Source organism: Mustela putorius, unplaced genomic scaffold, assembly GCF_011764305.1.
Source record: "Mustela putorius furo isolate JIRA1106 unplaced genomic scaffold, ASM1176430v1.1 tig00537227_pilon_pilon_pilon, whole genome shotgun sequence".
Classification (NCBI taxonomy): Eukaryota; Metazoa; Chordata; class Mammalia; order Carnivora; family Mustelidae; genus Mustela; species Mustela putorius.
Window position 1 is genome coordinate 5410424 of NW_025422368.1, and position 15348 is coordinate 5425771.

At 42.9% G+C, this 15348-nt stretch overlaps 2 protein-coding genes across 8 annotated transcripts in view; both read left to right on the forward strand.

Moving 5' to 3' along the window:
• The window catches only part of LIMA1 (LIM domain and actin binding 1), a 92565-nt gene extending 88596 nt beyond the window's left edge, over positions 1-3969 (forward strand). For all 5 annotated transcript variants that reach the window (XM_045073025.1, XM_045073026.1, XM_013049167.2 and 2 more), the window contains one exon: positions 1678-3969. In XM_045073025.1, the coding sequence (XP_044928960.1) occupies positions 1678-2689 (1012 nt within the window). In that variant the 3' untranslated portion in view covers positions 2690-3969. The remainder of the gene's footprint in view (positions 1-1677) is intronic.
• A 3311-nt stretch (positions 3970-7280) lies between these two features.
• CERS5 (ceramide synthase 5) overlaps positions 7281-15348 on the forward strand; it is a 30117-nt gene continuing 22049 nt past the window's right edge. The window contains exon 1 of one of the 3 annotated variants that reach the window (XM_045072999.1): positions 7281-7680. In XM_045072999.1, coding sequence (XP_044928934.1) covers positions 7304-7680 — 377 coding nt within the window. In that variant the 5' untranslated portion in view covers positions 7281-7303. The remainder of the gene's footprint in view (positions 7681-15348) is intronic. The other 2 variants (XM_045072998.1, XM_045072997.1) reach the window with 2 other exon arrangements.

Sequence of the window (15348 nt, forward strand, 5' to 3'; positions counted from 1 at the left end):
AAGGTATGGATAGAAATGTTACAAATTGGGGCGCCTGGTGGCTCAGTGAGTTAGGTGTCAAATCTTGATTTCAGCTCAGGTCACGATCTCGGAGTTGTGAGATCGAGCTCCGTGTCGGGCTAGTTGCTCAGCGTGGAGTCTGCTTGCCCCTCTGCCCTCTGCTCCTTTGCCCCCTCACCCCTGCCCGAGCTCACTTTCTCAAATAAATAAATAAAATCTTTCAAAAAAAAAAAGAGAGATGTGACAAATTGGGGACATACTCCATATTAACTCATTTAAATCAGAGAGTCTTAGAGAAATAAGTAACTAGGATGCCATTTCCCCCAGCTTTCTTTTCAGAGCAAGCATTCCTTCTAAGATACTACCTAGTTCTAGGTACTAGAACTAGTTGTAAGATACTACCTAGTTTCAGAGCAAGCATTCCTTCTGAGATGCTACCTAGTTCCAGTGTAAGATAGCTCTAGCTCCACAACTTTCCCTCCTATTGAGCCAAAATGTGCCTCTGTAACTTCTTCTCGTTGTTTCTTTTTCTGCCCCTGGTATTGTATTTTTTCTCTCCAAAGCATATTTTTCTTTTCTTTTTTTTTTTTTAATATTTTATTTATTTATTTATTTGACAGAGAGAGAGAGAGATCACAGGTAGACAGAGAAAGAGGGGGAAGCAGGCTCCCCGCTGAGCAGAGAGCCTGATATGGGGCTTCGACCCCAGAATCCTGAGATCATGACCTGAGCCGAAGGCAGAGGCTTAACCCACTGAGCCACCCAGGTGTCCCCAAAGCATATTTTTCTGTTTCTGAATTTTTAATCTCTTCTGTGGAAATGCTATTATTTTTATATCTCCTTTAAAATGTGTTGCCCTGCGAGAGACACCAAATCTTCTAAAGGCCTGTCCAGTGCTGATATTAGAGTAGATTTCCTTCCTGGCTGCTGCTCACTGGGCTGCTGTTCACCATATCCAGGCACTAGCATCTAGTGAGAACAGACCATTTGCAGGGCATTATACCTACTCCTGTAGAGATGTCCTTTTAAATTATAACACAAAAGGGGAACGAGGAAAATGATCCAACTTTGTACAAAGGGATATCATTGTAAGTAGTTACAGATTATAAATAGGAAATCTGTGAGTGGTCAGAGACAGGTGGGCTTATCTAGGGAAGACTTCTTGGAATAAATAATGTTTTTTGACAGTTTTCACAGAGGGGAGTGAAGCCATTTGAAAATAGGAAGATATACCACATGAAAGAATGTCTTGTGAAAGTTCAGGCCTAGAAATGAGCATGTTTTTATAAGGATAGTAAAACACATGGGCTTGAAAGGGAGTGGGTAAAGAATTCTAGGTGGTCAATGTCCTTTTTTTTTTAAAGATTTTATTTATTTATTTGACAGACAGAGATCACAAGTAGGCAGAGAGGCAGGCCGAGAGGAGGAAGCAGGCACCCCACCAAGCAGAGAGTCCGATGTGGGACCCGATCCCAGGACCCCGGGATCACGACCTGAGCCGAAGGCAGGGGCCCAACGCACCAAGCCACCCAGGCGCCCTGATCAATGTCCTTTTAAAGATATTTTCTAAGATATTAGCATCTTCTGAAAATACTGCAGTTGCCAGATTTCAGCCTGCTAGTATAAATAAGAGTATACAGGTCTATTAACTTTATGCTCTTTTTCTTTTAACAACAGTCTAGGAACTTATGCATCTTTACATGGGAGAATCTACTGCAAGCCTCACTTCAATCAGCTCTTTAAAGCTAAAGGCAACTACGATGAAGGCTTTGGGCACAGACCACACAAGGATCTGTGGGCAAGCAAAAATGAAAATGAAGGGGTTTTGGAGAGACCTGCCCAGCTTCCAAATGCAGGCGAGACCCCTCAGAGCCCAGGGGTAGAAGATGCCCCCATTGCTAAGGTGGGTGTGCTGACAGCAACCATGGAAGCCAAGGCCTCCTCTCAGCCAGAGAAAGAAGACAAGCCAGCAGAAACCAAGAAGCTAAAGATTGCCTGGCCGCCTCCCACTGAACTTGGTAGTTCAGGAAGTATCTTGGAGGAAGGGATCAAAGTATCCAAGCCCAAATGGCCTCCTGAGGATGAAATCAGCAAGCCTGACGCTCCTGAGGATGTCGATCTGGATCTGAAGAAGCTAAGACGATCTTCTTCACTGAAAGAAAGAAGCCGCCCATTCACCGTAGCAGCTTCGTTTCGAACCACTTCAGTCAAGAGCCCAAAAATCTTGTCCCCACCTATAAGGAAAGGCTGGAGCATGTCAGAGCAGAGTGAGGAGCTGATAGGAGGAGCGACAGCAGAAAGGAAACAAGTGGAAAATGCCCATACCTCTGAGAAGAATGGTAGTGTGGGAAAAACAACCTGGCAAAACCAGGAATCTAGAGGAGGGGAGATGGGGGGAAGAAGTAAGGAAGATCATAGTTTTGAGATGGGGAGTGAGAATCTTACAGAAAATGGTGCAAACTTAGATGAAGATGAAGGAGGCCTCAAGCAGCAGTCTCCGCTAGAACCCAAGTCTACAAATTGGTCCAGCTTTGCAGATGATACCTCCCCGAATGAATTCACTACCCCAAGTCAGAAATCCCAGGATGTGGGATTCTGGGAGGAAGAAGTAGTTCAAGAGCTGTCTGTGGAGGAACAGATAAAGAGAAATCGGTACTATGATGAGGATGAGGATGAGGATGAGGAATGACAGACCACAAGTGGTGCTGGGCCTTAAATTTGTGTTCGTGTTAGTGAGCCTCTGCCCTTTCTCACAGTGATGCACGTACACAGATATCTTAGCATGAACTGTAATTTATATTCAAGTAATTTTGGAAGAGTTCTTAAAAAAAAAAATCCCATACTGCAGCTTAAGTGAACCAATTCTAAGTTCTAGAGATAATATTACTTAAGTCCTCTATTTTAGCAATGAGAATATACATAAGTGCTTTAAGGTCTTATGGTAAGGGGGGCGGAATATGCCAACTGATAAGTCCAGACTCCACTGTATTCCCAAAAGGCATTACAAAAATAGATGATTATAAGCACATTGTTACACTAAAAATTCAACTATGGAATTAGGGAACGTACAGAGGGGGTTTAGAGACCTAAACATTATGACTGAATGCACTTTAGTATAAAGGGCACAGTTTGTATATTTTTAAATGAGTACCAATTTAATTATTTAGTATTCGTCTGTTAAGAGATCCAATATTTAATCTTTAAAACATTTTTTAGGTTAATTTTCTTACTTTGATAGATACGGGGGATTTATTGCTATGCATCCTTTTCTCTAAATAATATCCTGAACTGGATTCTTGAGCTATAACACCACCATTCTTTGGGGGCACTTGAGCACATTTGGTGCTTGGGGAGATCCACTGTCTCTCCTATAAGCTCTGGTATTTGCCAGGGAAGTTTGACTAGACCCCAAATGATTGCTTTCTTCTTTGGTAGTCTCTATGCAGCTCCTAATATACTGAAAGCTGCAATATTTTTATAAGATCTTTTGTATTGTTGTTTGCCATGTTGCATGTTAAAGCAAAAGTGAGGAGTTTAAAGGAAATAACAGAAAAAACTGCCTTAAACCGCTTGAGCCCAGACTTCCAAACCTGATATTCCACTTCTTATATCCCCTTTCTGGGACACTAGTTTTTATTTTAATATTTACCAGCTCTGAAATGTATTGATTTTTATGGCAAACAGTATTTCCAGGGTGCAATTAAACCAACTATAGGCCTTTTTCGGGAAGATGGTTTTCTAGTAGTTAAGTTTCAGACCATTATAAACTTGAGTACATCTGTTGTACATAATTGATATTCGAAATCTATGTGGGGGAGAGAGGTATTTTAAGCTACAGACTTTTCTTTGTACTCCCTTTTTAGAGATTTAGCTCTAATATTTTTTAGAGATGTAAAATATTCTGCTTTCTTACAGTCTTGCTTAGTCTGAAACATTTTTATTCAATAAAGCTTTTAATTTACATTTGAACTTTTCAGTGTTCTTTTCCAATTTTTATTTTACGTTGTGACAGTCTCCCAGGACCTCCTTTTACTTGAGTGGTTTGGAAAGAAAAAGCAAATGGGTCTGGTGCATTTTAAGTGAAGATAAGTGTTATGAGTATATCTCACCGCTAGGTGGTGGTGTTGGGTCGATCATGGGTGCTCATCTGCTCTAAAGGACAAATTTTTCTTAAAAATTGAGGGCAACTTGTCAAGAAAATTCGTGTGTACATTCAAAATGAGCTGTTTGTTTTAGGCATTCAAAATCGGTTAGTGGTTTTTTATTATTCATTGTACTCAACATTTAACAATTCACCTTGCAATTATGCCTAACATGCTAAAGGGAATTTCCAAAGGCCTCTCCTTGAAGATATCTGTGTTTTCCACTCTGGGCAGAGGAATAGTTAGTTGTTTGATTTCCTTTCCACTAGAGGCAACTGCCCCAATAGTTAAAGCACTTTTTTTTTTTTTTTTAGTATCATTTATTTATTCATTTGAAAGAGAGAGAGCACAAACAGGGGGAGCAGACTCCCCACTGAGCAGGGAGCTCAATGTGGGGCTTGATTCCATGACCCGGGGATCATGACCTGAGCTGAAGGCAGACACTTAACTGACTGGGCCACCCAACACTTTTTTTTTTTTTTTTTTTTTTTAATGGAAGTATGGGAGTGTGAATTATCTTGGGCATGCTTTTTGAGTCATCTGTGACATTTTTCCATGGTCACTTACTGCATGGTCCAGGGTCTTGCCTGGTCTTCCAAATGGATGGCAAGGTTCTATTTTCTGCTCTTGACCCCATCACAGGCTGAAGTCATTTAGGAAGCCCTGTTTACTCAACATTTAATCCAGGATGACATCCATAAAATATCAAACCCTGGCTTGATTTTAGCTACGTTTACTGTGTGACTCACTGATACTCCAGCCCATCCACATAGTACTCAACGAATCTACTGATTTTATACAAAAAAGTCTATGTGTCTATGGCCAGCACCTATGGGTATTAGCTGAATATGTCACCGTAAATCAGATATGCAGGGACTGAGATTAATTTTAGAAGAACCATTTTCTTTGTCTTTCAAGGGCTAAGATAGACATAGGTACAGAGAGTAGAAACAAGGATTAGCTCCATAACAATATAATAAAAGGCTGTGTTTTTTTTAATATGTTTTTTAAGATTTTATTTATTTATTTGACAGACAGATCAGAAGTAGGCAGAGAGAGAGGAGAAAGCAGGCTCTCCACCCAGCAGAGAGCCCGATGTGGGGCTCGATCCTAGGACCCCTGAGATCATGACCTGAGCCGAAAGCAGAGGCTTTAACCCACTGAGCCATCCAGGCACCCCGATGATGTGCTTTTCTCTTGGTGAAGCAAGAAAAGGGGCCAGCTTGGGACCTGAGATAGTTAAGGAGACTCTTCATGACTACTATAGGGCCAACTTAATTCCTTCCACTAGCTTGCTCGTTGGATCACTGCTGAACGTGAAAGCTGTACAAAGTTTGCTCTCATTACATATTTCGTCAACTATATATTTTCTAACAGCCAAGAGGTTGAGAAATGGTACAAATGTGGTTTTGGGGGGATAGACCTTGAGACCAAGATTACTGTGTGCTAGTTCCTGCATGCCAAGTTAGTATGTTCTTTGTTCCTTGGGACTCTGATTTGAAATCCCATGGGATCAAGGAGAGTTTACTATTTTATTTTAAGATTTATTTATTTGACAAGAGTGTGCACAAGCAGGGGAAACAGCAGGCAGAGGGAGAGGGTGAAGCAGGCCTCCTGCAGAACAGGGAGCCTGATGTGGGGCTCCATCCCAGGACCCTGGGATCACAACCTGAGTCAAAGGCAGACGCTTAACCCACTGAGCCACCCAGGTGCCCCAAGTTTACCTTTTTAAAATGTACCTTGAATAGAGGGTAATTACCAGTAAACTATTGCTGCGTTGAAACAAAAATGGCTCCAGGCAGTGGTTCTCAGACCAGCTGCAGTGGCATTGCCTATGAGTTTATTAGAAATGAGAAATATAAATCATAGGCCCCACCCTGACTCACCTCCTGAATCAGAATTTCTATGGATGGGGTCCAGAAAACTTTTAGCAAACTCTCCATGTGAGAGATGAGACAAGCTAAGATCCAAGCTGTGGTACCTCAAGTTTGAGAACCACTGAGCTAAAGCAAACCTAGTCAACTTTAGGATGGTTCCCTTACCCTCCCGCCACTTTCTTCCTCTCCCCTGAAACTCTTAGCTTCTGGTGTAAGCCTGCCTTACTAGTTACAAAGTTACTTTATCTGTCCTTGAACAAGAGGTAGAGATTCAGTTCTTTTAATCTTCTTTTCAGATCATTCTAGTTAGTCTGTGGTAATTAACCTAACAGCTGGGTTTAGGGTTTAAACAGACTGCACTCAGGGTTCAGGAATCTCCAGCAGTTGAGGGACAATTTTGAATTTTAGCTTTTTGAAGTTTTCTTGTTTATGGCTCCCCTTCTTGTTTATGTGGATCCACAAAAGAGTTAAATATTTAATGCGCAAACCTAATATTAAGAAGGGTTGTAAGACAAGGGCTCAGGGTTCCAGAGTCTAAAAACTCTCTAGATGGGAAGCCCAGGTCTACACGATTCTATCTAACCTTGGGAAAGCTGCTTAACCCCTCTGGACCTCAATTTACCCATCGGTAAAATAGTAAATACTTCATGGGATGATAGCGTTAAATAACTGGTGTAAAATGTTCAGTACCTGGCACAGTGACTCTCCTTAAATATTGGCCATCATTTATTTTTTTTTTTTCCTTTGTATTATTCTTTGGATAATATCCTTTGGATATCTTCAATTTCCTTTTACCCATGAGAAAAATAAAAGGATTTTCAAAAGTCCATTTTAAGAGATAAAACAGGGAAAGGGAATTGAGATTATGGAAAGACACGAAGGAAGGTAAAAAGTTGGGAGCACAAAACGCTACAGGTGGGCAGAGTTTAGGCGGACCTGAGAAGAGATAGGCCCCAGTGATTGGGGCTGGGGGCAGAGATGTAGGTACGGGCTGCCTCGAAGCGGGAACAGCCTTTGGAACGCCTGGGCGGAGACGAAGGAGCGTCCCCTTCAGGGAGCTAGGCCTGGAAATAGGGGTGTGGCCATGGCTGGAGGACAGTGAAGAAGGGGAAGAGTGGCCGAAATCCTTGGCAAAAATGGGCGGGGGCAGAGCTCAAGGCCCGCGGGACGGGATGGGATGGAGGCGGGGCGGGGAAGTGAGGCGTGGCCAGGCCGGAGGCGGGGTCCTAGGGAGAGGCGGCCCCGGGGGCCGCAGTCAGGGAGGTGGGTGGGTGTGGAGCCGAGATGGGCGGTGAAGAGGCCTTGCCCCACGGAGGAGGCGGGCTGAGACTTGCCGGGGACGAGAAGGGGCCGGAACGGGGTGGCTGCCAGTCGGGCCCCGCCCCGGGGCCGCCTCCTCGCGGGTTCCGTTGGCTGAAGCTGCAGCTGAGGCTGTGGCGGCGGCGGCCGCGGGGCGGGCGTAAGATGGCGACAGCGGCGGCTGGAGCCCTGGGCCTGCTGTGGGGTTGGCTGTGGAGCGAACGCTTCTGGCTGCCTCAGAACGTGAGCTGGGCCGACCTTGAGGGGCCGGGCGACGGCTACGGCTACCCGCGCGCGCGGCACATCTTCTCGGCATTCCCAGTGGCGGCGGGCATATTCTCCGTGCGGCTGCTCTTCGAGCGGTGAGAGTCCGCGAGCGAGCGGCGCGGAGGTCCGGGGCCGGGGCGGGGGCCGCGGTGCGGGCCGGTGGGGCCGGCTCGGGGGAGAGGCCGAGCACCGGAAGCATCAGTGCGGGGAAAGCCCGGAAGCAGGGGCTGGGAAAGCCTGGGCCGCCGCGCGGGATGCTCGGAGGGTGGCGGAGGTGGTCGCAGAGCCTAGGTAAAGACCGAGTTTGGGGCGTGGACAGTCAAAGAGCCGGAGTCGGTGGAGGGACGCTGGGGCCTCTCCATCTCCGATCCCGGAGGTCGCCTGGGGGGTCTTCTAGGCCTGCTCCCAGCATCCAAGAATTCTACTGACGGGAAGCAGGTTGTGCGGCCGAAAGCCCGAACAGCCGAAGCGAGAAACAGGAAAGGGCCACGGGAACCAGCACTAGTTGGGGTGTGGAAGCTCAAGGGTTAACGCAGAGCCAGCCCTTCCAAGAGCAAGGTTGGACTCTTGAGAGTTGAGGGGAACAGAGTTAGGCCCCAAGCCTTGGTCTGTCCGTTCATGGACATGTGTGTGAGACAGAGAGAAAAAAATTATATGTATATATTCTCACTCCCCCCTCCCCCCAAAATGCTGCCCGATACCGCAAGAGAGTAGAAATCTGGTAGGGATAAGGCGTGGTGGAGCCTGAGGCTTCCAACGTATGGAAAGGTGTCAGGTTAGTTGCAGAACAAGCCTTGGAGGCCTGAGATGGAAGGAGGAGTGGTCATTTTGAAAGGATGAGAGCCGGAGGGCTTAAAAGAGGACACCTGTATTGAGGCAGCTTCTGAGTTTAGCACAATCACAGCATCTTTTCCTGACCTTGTGTTCTTGGTAAAAGTGATTTCACTTTTCTTTGACTGAGTGATTAGTATCTGCTAAGATACAATGTTCACAGAGGACTTGATTAGGTTTTATAATGTGGACTTACAGCTGTGGGTGATTTTGATCAAACCTATTCAGACTCCAGGAAAGGAGACTTCTTTCCGCATAGGTCTCAGGTAATGAAGATGGCATTTTTGACATCTCTTGTTCATTTGGCCCTTAAGCAGAGCAGAAATGCTCTTTCTAGGATGGAAGTATATTGCAAATGCTCTTTTACTCTCTGAAAAATTAATGTTATGTGTTTTGGATTACTTTTCAAAACTGCCTACTATCTAATCTTTGATATTTTTTATATGTAGCTAGCTTGCCATTCATCCATTTATTCATAGTGTTTGTGTATTGTTATCAAAGCACTCTGTCAGACATTCACGTACAAAAATGAAGATGCTTTTAACTGAAGCAAATGAAACTGAAAGATCTAAATGCTTTTACTGGGACCTTGGGAACTTATTGTTGCCATTTTAAAAGTATAGTCATTGTATTAAATATTCCTGGTGTAGGGGCAAAAACCACTTATCCCTTTTAGGAATAATCTAGTTCCAAATACTCTCCACCTTGGCAACTGTGTATGAGGGCTGAAAAAAGAGAAAGAATGTAATGACTAAAAAGGAAAATACACAATTCAGGACAGAAAAAATTTAATTGTCCTAGGAAGAGATCCTCTGCTTTTTATATATGCCAACATGGAAATTTCGTCATGTCAGTGGTAAGAGGAAATAGCTTGTTGCTTATAAATACCCATTTCATATAAACTTGCGTGTATCTTCAGATTTCCAAAGAGTTCCCTCAGACGCCTGTGAAAACTTATATATCTCCTGGCAGAGCCGCTGGAAAGGATCCTTTACCTGTGGGAATTCTCTCTGAATGTTTCTATGGTGCTCCAGTGTCCAGGGAGTAAGGGTGGATGGGGATACTGAGCTGAAAGCATTCTAGTATGATATTCTTTGGCTAGTAAGGTCAGGCATCTTGTTCATCCCATGATTGACTTTAGGAAAGTTTAACCCTAGAAGCAGTCTTGCTATTTTGTTTCTTTTTATAAAACCTACTAAGCAGTAGAATTGACTGCAGGATTATCAGTTCCTCTCTTGCTACACTGGCCTTCCATAAAAGTAGTAGAATCCACTCTTGGAGTATAGTAACAGATGTATTAGAAATATTGGTACAGTTAATTGTCTTTCCTAGGTTTTCTCATTTCTCAAGTCGGTTTCTAGAAGTGATTCATGTAGTAGTCATAGACTGTAAGAGCTAAAACTCCAGCCTTTTTTTTTTTTTATAGATAGTAAGCTAAGCCTTAGAAATAATCCCGCAGCTTTTCAGAGGTTTCATACTCACTGGGGAACTAAGATCCAGATCATTTTCCTAAGCCTCAAGGTTTAATCCCCCTTTTCCAATATTCTAAGATTTGGAGAACAAACCCATGCTCATCTTATTCTTGGTTATTTAATATAATGTATTTGACTTGAAGACTTTTTTTTTTTTTTTCAAATTGTTCTGCATATTTTAATGAGTCTTACACTATGCCCTTGGATAAAATATTACTATTTGTGCTGTTTTAAGAATTTCCCAAAGAGGGACACCTGGGTGGCTCAGTTAGTTAAGTGGCTTTGGCTCAGATCATGATCCCAGGGTCCTAGATCTAGTCCCATGTCAGGCTCCTTGTTTGGTGAGGAGCCTGCTTCTCCCTCTGCCTGTGCTCTTTCTTTCTCTGTCCCTCTGACAAAGAAATAAAAATCTTAAAAAAAAAAAAAAAAAATCTCCCCAAGAATTGGGGCGCTTGGTTGGCTCATTAAGGAGAATATGTGACTCTTAATCTCGGGGTGGTGCGTTCAAGCCCCCAAGTTGGGTGTTGAAAGTATTAAAAGATAAATAAACTTTTAAAAAAAATCTCCCAAAGAATAAACATAGCATTTACAGTTTGGTCTTACTTTCTCATCCTTTTCATCAACTACACTGAGCATTTTTTTTTTTTTTTAAGTTCTCACATTCCCTGGAGAACTATATCTGAAAGGGATGACTTGACTTGAAAAGGTGCCTGACCATAATAAGTGAAGTGTTTGTATCTAGCTATTTTGCTGAAGAACTGCAGGTAGGATATTATTACCTACCAAAAAATGGAGGTTTTCCTTTGTGGGCCTCTAGTGAGTGGTTGTATTCTGGTGGGCTGCACCTTGCAAAATGCCTCAAGAATAGCATGTGGTCAGTAAATATTTATTGAATGTTTGAGAAGGGTCTATCATCATCTACACAGATGCCCAGAGGAGTGACCAGAATCTAGATCTTCAACCTGAAATAGATGTTTGGCTTAGCTGAGAGAGGCAAAACTAAAATTCCTTTGTTTCTGGTTAAATTTCATCATACTATACATATATGTTGTGCACCTTTCTACACATTCTTTCTCCCCTCCCCATACACATATTCATGCTACCCTGTACTCTATCAAAACCGGGATAAGAAACTCTTCCATGTGTTTTTTTAAACTTCCTACTAAGTTCATGATAAAATTGTTTGAAACTTAATACCTAGTCACTTGAGCACTTGTTTCTTGGGATTAAGCAGGAACTTGAGACTTAATATTGACACCCATCAGAGCTATATAGTCTCATTTATTTTGAATATGGTATTGCAATAGGAGCTTTGTGTTGCCAGAAGAAAATTATTTTGTGAATTATGCAGGAGATAGATGAAAGCTATCCATGCTGCTCATTCATTATTCCAGTCCCCTCTTCTCTCTTGTTACTTTCAAAGCAACCTCACTGGGGTGTGTAAAGAGCCTTCTCAATACCATTCTCTGTCACAGGAGACTGAACAGACTCACTTGCTGGCCTGTCATGTAACTGGCAACAAGAGTAGTGACTCACTTTTTTTTTTTTTTGGTGCACGTTTCTCAACCACTCATTTCATCTTCCTCTTGTAAGCCTTGCTACCTCCGCTACATACTGCCTTTCTTGTTTTCCCCCACTTCCGCTAAGTGGAGGTAGAACTTTTTTCTTCTCCCTGATAGGCCTGCTGCCCTCCTCCCAGATCCATGTCGGGTCACAGCATTGTGACCCAGTATTAGTGGGTCCTTCAGACAGGGTAGAGAGGCTTTGGGAAAAATGCACAAAGCTGCTGACTAGGCTGTAAGGGAGACTGCCCCTTTCATTGCATCCCTAAAAGTATTCTTTTGGGCGTTATTGGGTTGTAAATCACAGAATCCAATCAGGTTTGCAGATCCAGCAGAGCAAGATTGGAAAGGTCAGTCACATGGTCCTGCCCTTATCTAAGAATTCACTTCTTTTTTTTTTTTTTTTAAACATTTTTTTTTAAAGATTTTATTTATTTGACAGAGAGAGATCACAAGTAGGTAGAGAGGCAGGCAGAGAGAGAGAGGAGGAAGCAGGCTCCCCGCTGAGCAGAGAGCCCGATGCGGGACTCGATCCCAGGACCCTGAGATCATGACCCGAGCCGAAGGCAGCGGCTTAACCCACTGAGCCACCCAGGCGCCCCAAGAATTCACTTCTTAATAAGCTCCTGACGGTCAGAAGCCTTATGTGTCCATCCTCTCTCTGGGGAAGCTACTTTCCCCAACACTTTGTGTGCAGTGGGTGTTAAGACTCTGCAGAAATCTCTGAATACTGGAATGCTAGAGGTCAGGTTCCTGATTTATCCTTAGAGACAATATATTCATCACAGAAAAGAAACATCAGATTTGCTTTAACCACTTCATGATTCAGAAAACTAACCCTAGATGGGTTAAGAAGAAATTAATGAAGAACAGGCAAGCAAATGAAATCTGCACCCTTCTTACAGAGTGGAAAGGGAGATATACCTCTTTTTGGCTTCCTCTCCAGAGGTATTTTTAGGCAGATGAAAGCTGCTCTTCACTGAGTTTTGGACACTTTGTGCTTGAACTCACACCTTAATCTTCGGGGAAGTTAATTGAAATGTTACTGCAGGGCACCTGGGTGGCTCAGTTGGTTAAGTGACTACCTTCAGCTCGGGTCATGATCCTTGAGTTCGGGGATTGAGTCCCACTTTGGACTCCCTGCTAGGCAGGGAGTCTGCTTCTCTTGCTGACCTCTCGCCTCTCTTTTTTCTCTCTCTCTCAATAAATAAATAAAATCTTAAAAAAAAAAAAAAAAAAGAAATGTTACTACAAAAGGAGTTAAACAACAACAAAAAATTTTGAAATCAGTTTTCCTAGAAACAAAAACAATTTTCCTAGATGTGAGGAATTCTCTCTGAATTATCTGAAACTGTGCTGTTTAGTACAGTAGCCACTAGCTTTTGTGGATTTCGAATGTGACTAGTCCAAATGTGATGTGTTAGTTAGATGTGTTCTAAGTGTAAAATACACATCAGATTTTGAAGACTGTGCAGGAAAAAAAAAGAATGTAATATATCTCAAATTTTAACATTGATTATATATTGATGTGATAGCATTTTGGATATATCAGGTTAAACGAAGCATAATATCAATTAATTTTATTTGTTTCTTTTTTCCCTTTCTGAATGTGGCTGTTAGAAAATTTAAAATTATATATGTGGTGTGTATTATATTCCTCCTGACCAGTGTTGATAAGTAATTCAAACAAATATTTATAACTGAAAAGAATTTTAATGTAAATTCACATTTGATTCATTTTTTTTTTAGGACGAGAAGGTGATCCATCCTAAGTATATCAGATCCCCACTCTAAAGAACAGGTTTTTCTAAAAATTGTGGTAAAAATGGTTTCTTTGGTTTTTTTTAATTTAAAGATTTTTATTTATTTATTTGACAGACGGAGATCACAAGTAGGCAGAGAGGCAGGCAGAGAGAGGGGGAAGCAGGCTCCCTGCTGAGCAGAAAACCTGATGTGGGGCTTGATCCCAGGACCCTGGGTTCATGACCTGAGCCGAAGGCAGAGCCTTTAACCCACTGAGCCACCCAGGCGCCCCTACTGTGATTATTCTTAATGTCTTATCGGAGCTCTGCAGCACCACATGTACATTTAACTACTTGACAAACTTGTTTGTTTACAGATCAACTACTCAATAAGAGGCCATATGCAGGAAAGCAAAACTACAGAGCAGTTCTTGGCTAGACTGCTGATCCATCACTAATTACTCAAAATAGCCTGTTACATCATTTATATCATTCAGAAAATGATTTACATTTTAAAACCCCCATTTTTGGGCACCTGGGTGGCTCAGTTGGTTAAGTAACTGCTTACACTATAAGGGACATAAGTCTTGAGATAGTAAGAATTACATACAGTATGCATGTTAAAATGTTTCAGGTAGACACAATTTAAGACTAACTTATAGTATCACTGTATAGTAGCCAGTGAATATTTTACTTGCTGTAGAGCAGCAGTTCTCAAAGTGTGGCTAAAGAACAGCGAGCGGTCCCTAAGACTCTCATTGCTAAAGAATTTCTCCCTTTCCAACTATATACACACATTTCTTTCATTACAGATATTTATCTTTTTAATTTTTTATTAAATTTTTAAGGGAGGGGGCGGGGCAGGGGAAGAGGAAGAAAGAGAATCTTAAGCCAGCTGTAAGCCCAATACTTAACCCAGCCCACAGCCGGGCAAGGTAGGGCGGGGTGTGGGCGTGCGTGGCCTCAATCTCACAACCCTGAGATCATGACCTGGGCCAAAATCAAGAGGCAGATGCTTAACGGACTGCGCCACCCAGGTACCCCAGCTTTACACATAATTTATCTATTTTAAATGGTTAAGTGAGGGGCGCCTGGGTGGCTCAGTGGGTTAAAGCCTCTGCCTTCGGCTCAGGACATGATCCCAGAGTCCTGGAATGAAGCCCCACGTCAGGTTCTCTGCTCAGCGGGGAGCCTGCTTCCCCCTCTCTCTCTGCCTGCCTCTCTGCCTACCTGTGATCTCTCTCTCTCTCTGTGTCAAATAAATAAATAAAATCTTTAAAAAATAATAATAAATGGGCAAGTGCCTATACAACTTAATGTATTTGCTTAAAGAAGAAACATACAATGTGATCCTTCTCATCACACTACCTGGTAGGTTACATCAGATTACACAGGTATTAGTCATCATAATACTCTAAGGCCCTGTTATAGGCGTAAGTGAAGATAACTTTGATGAAAGTGGGAGAAGGAGGGAAGAATAGTCTGCTATTAATCCCAGTGCATGCCTTGCCATGGTTTAGGGTAATATATATCATAGAGGTCTTTTTCTTTTTCATCTGCTCCTGCTTTAAGAACAGATTTGCCAGGGATGCCTGGGTGGCTCAATCGGTTAAGCTTCTGCCTTCAGCTCAGGTCATGATCCCAGATTCCTAGGATAGAGTCCTGTATCAGGCTCCCTGCTCCGTGGGGAGCCTGTTTCTCCCTCTGCCTGCTGCTCCCCCTGCTTGTGCACACTCTCTGATAAATAAATAAAATCTTAAAAAAAAAAAAAAGAACAAACTTGTCAATTAAAAAAAATAGTCATCAAAGAAACTGCAAAAAATATACATGTAAGTACAACAAATGTGTATAGCACATGTTGTTGGTAGACAGCAAATTCTGTCCTCAAGAATTTACTCAGAAGGGTGCCTGGCTGCCTCAGTTGGTTGAGCATGCAACTATTAATCTTGGGCCTGTGAGTTCAAGCCCCATGTTGGGTGTAGACATTACTTAAAAATAAAATCTTTAAAAATATAACAGATAGGGGCATCTGGGTGTGCCGGTTGTTAGGGGTCTACCTTCGGCTTAGGTCATGGTCCCAGGGTCCTGAGATTGAGCCCCATGTTGGGCTCCCTGCTTGGCAGGAGGCCTGCTTCTCTCTCACACTCCCCTTGTTT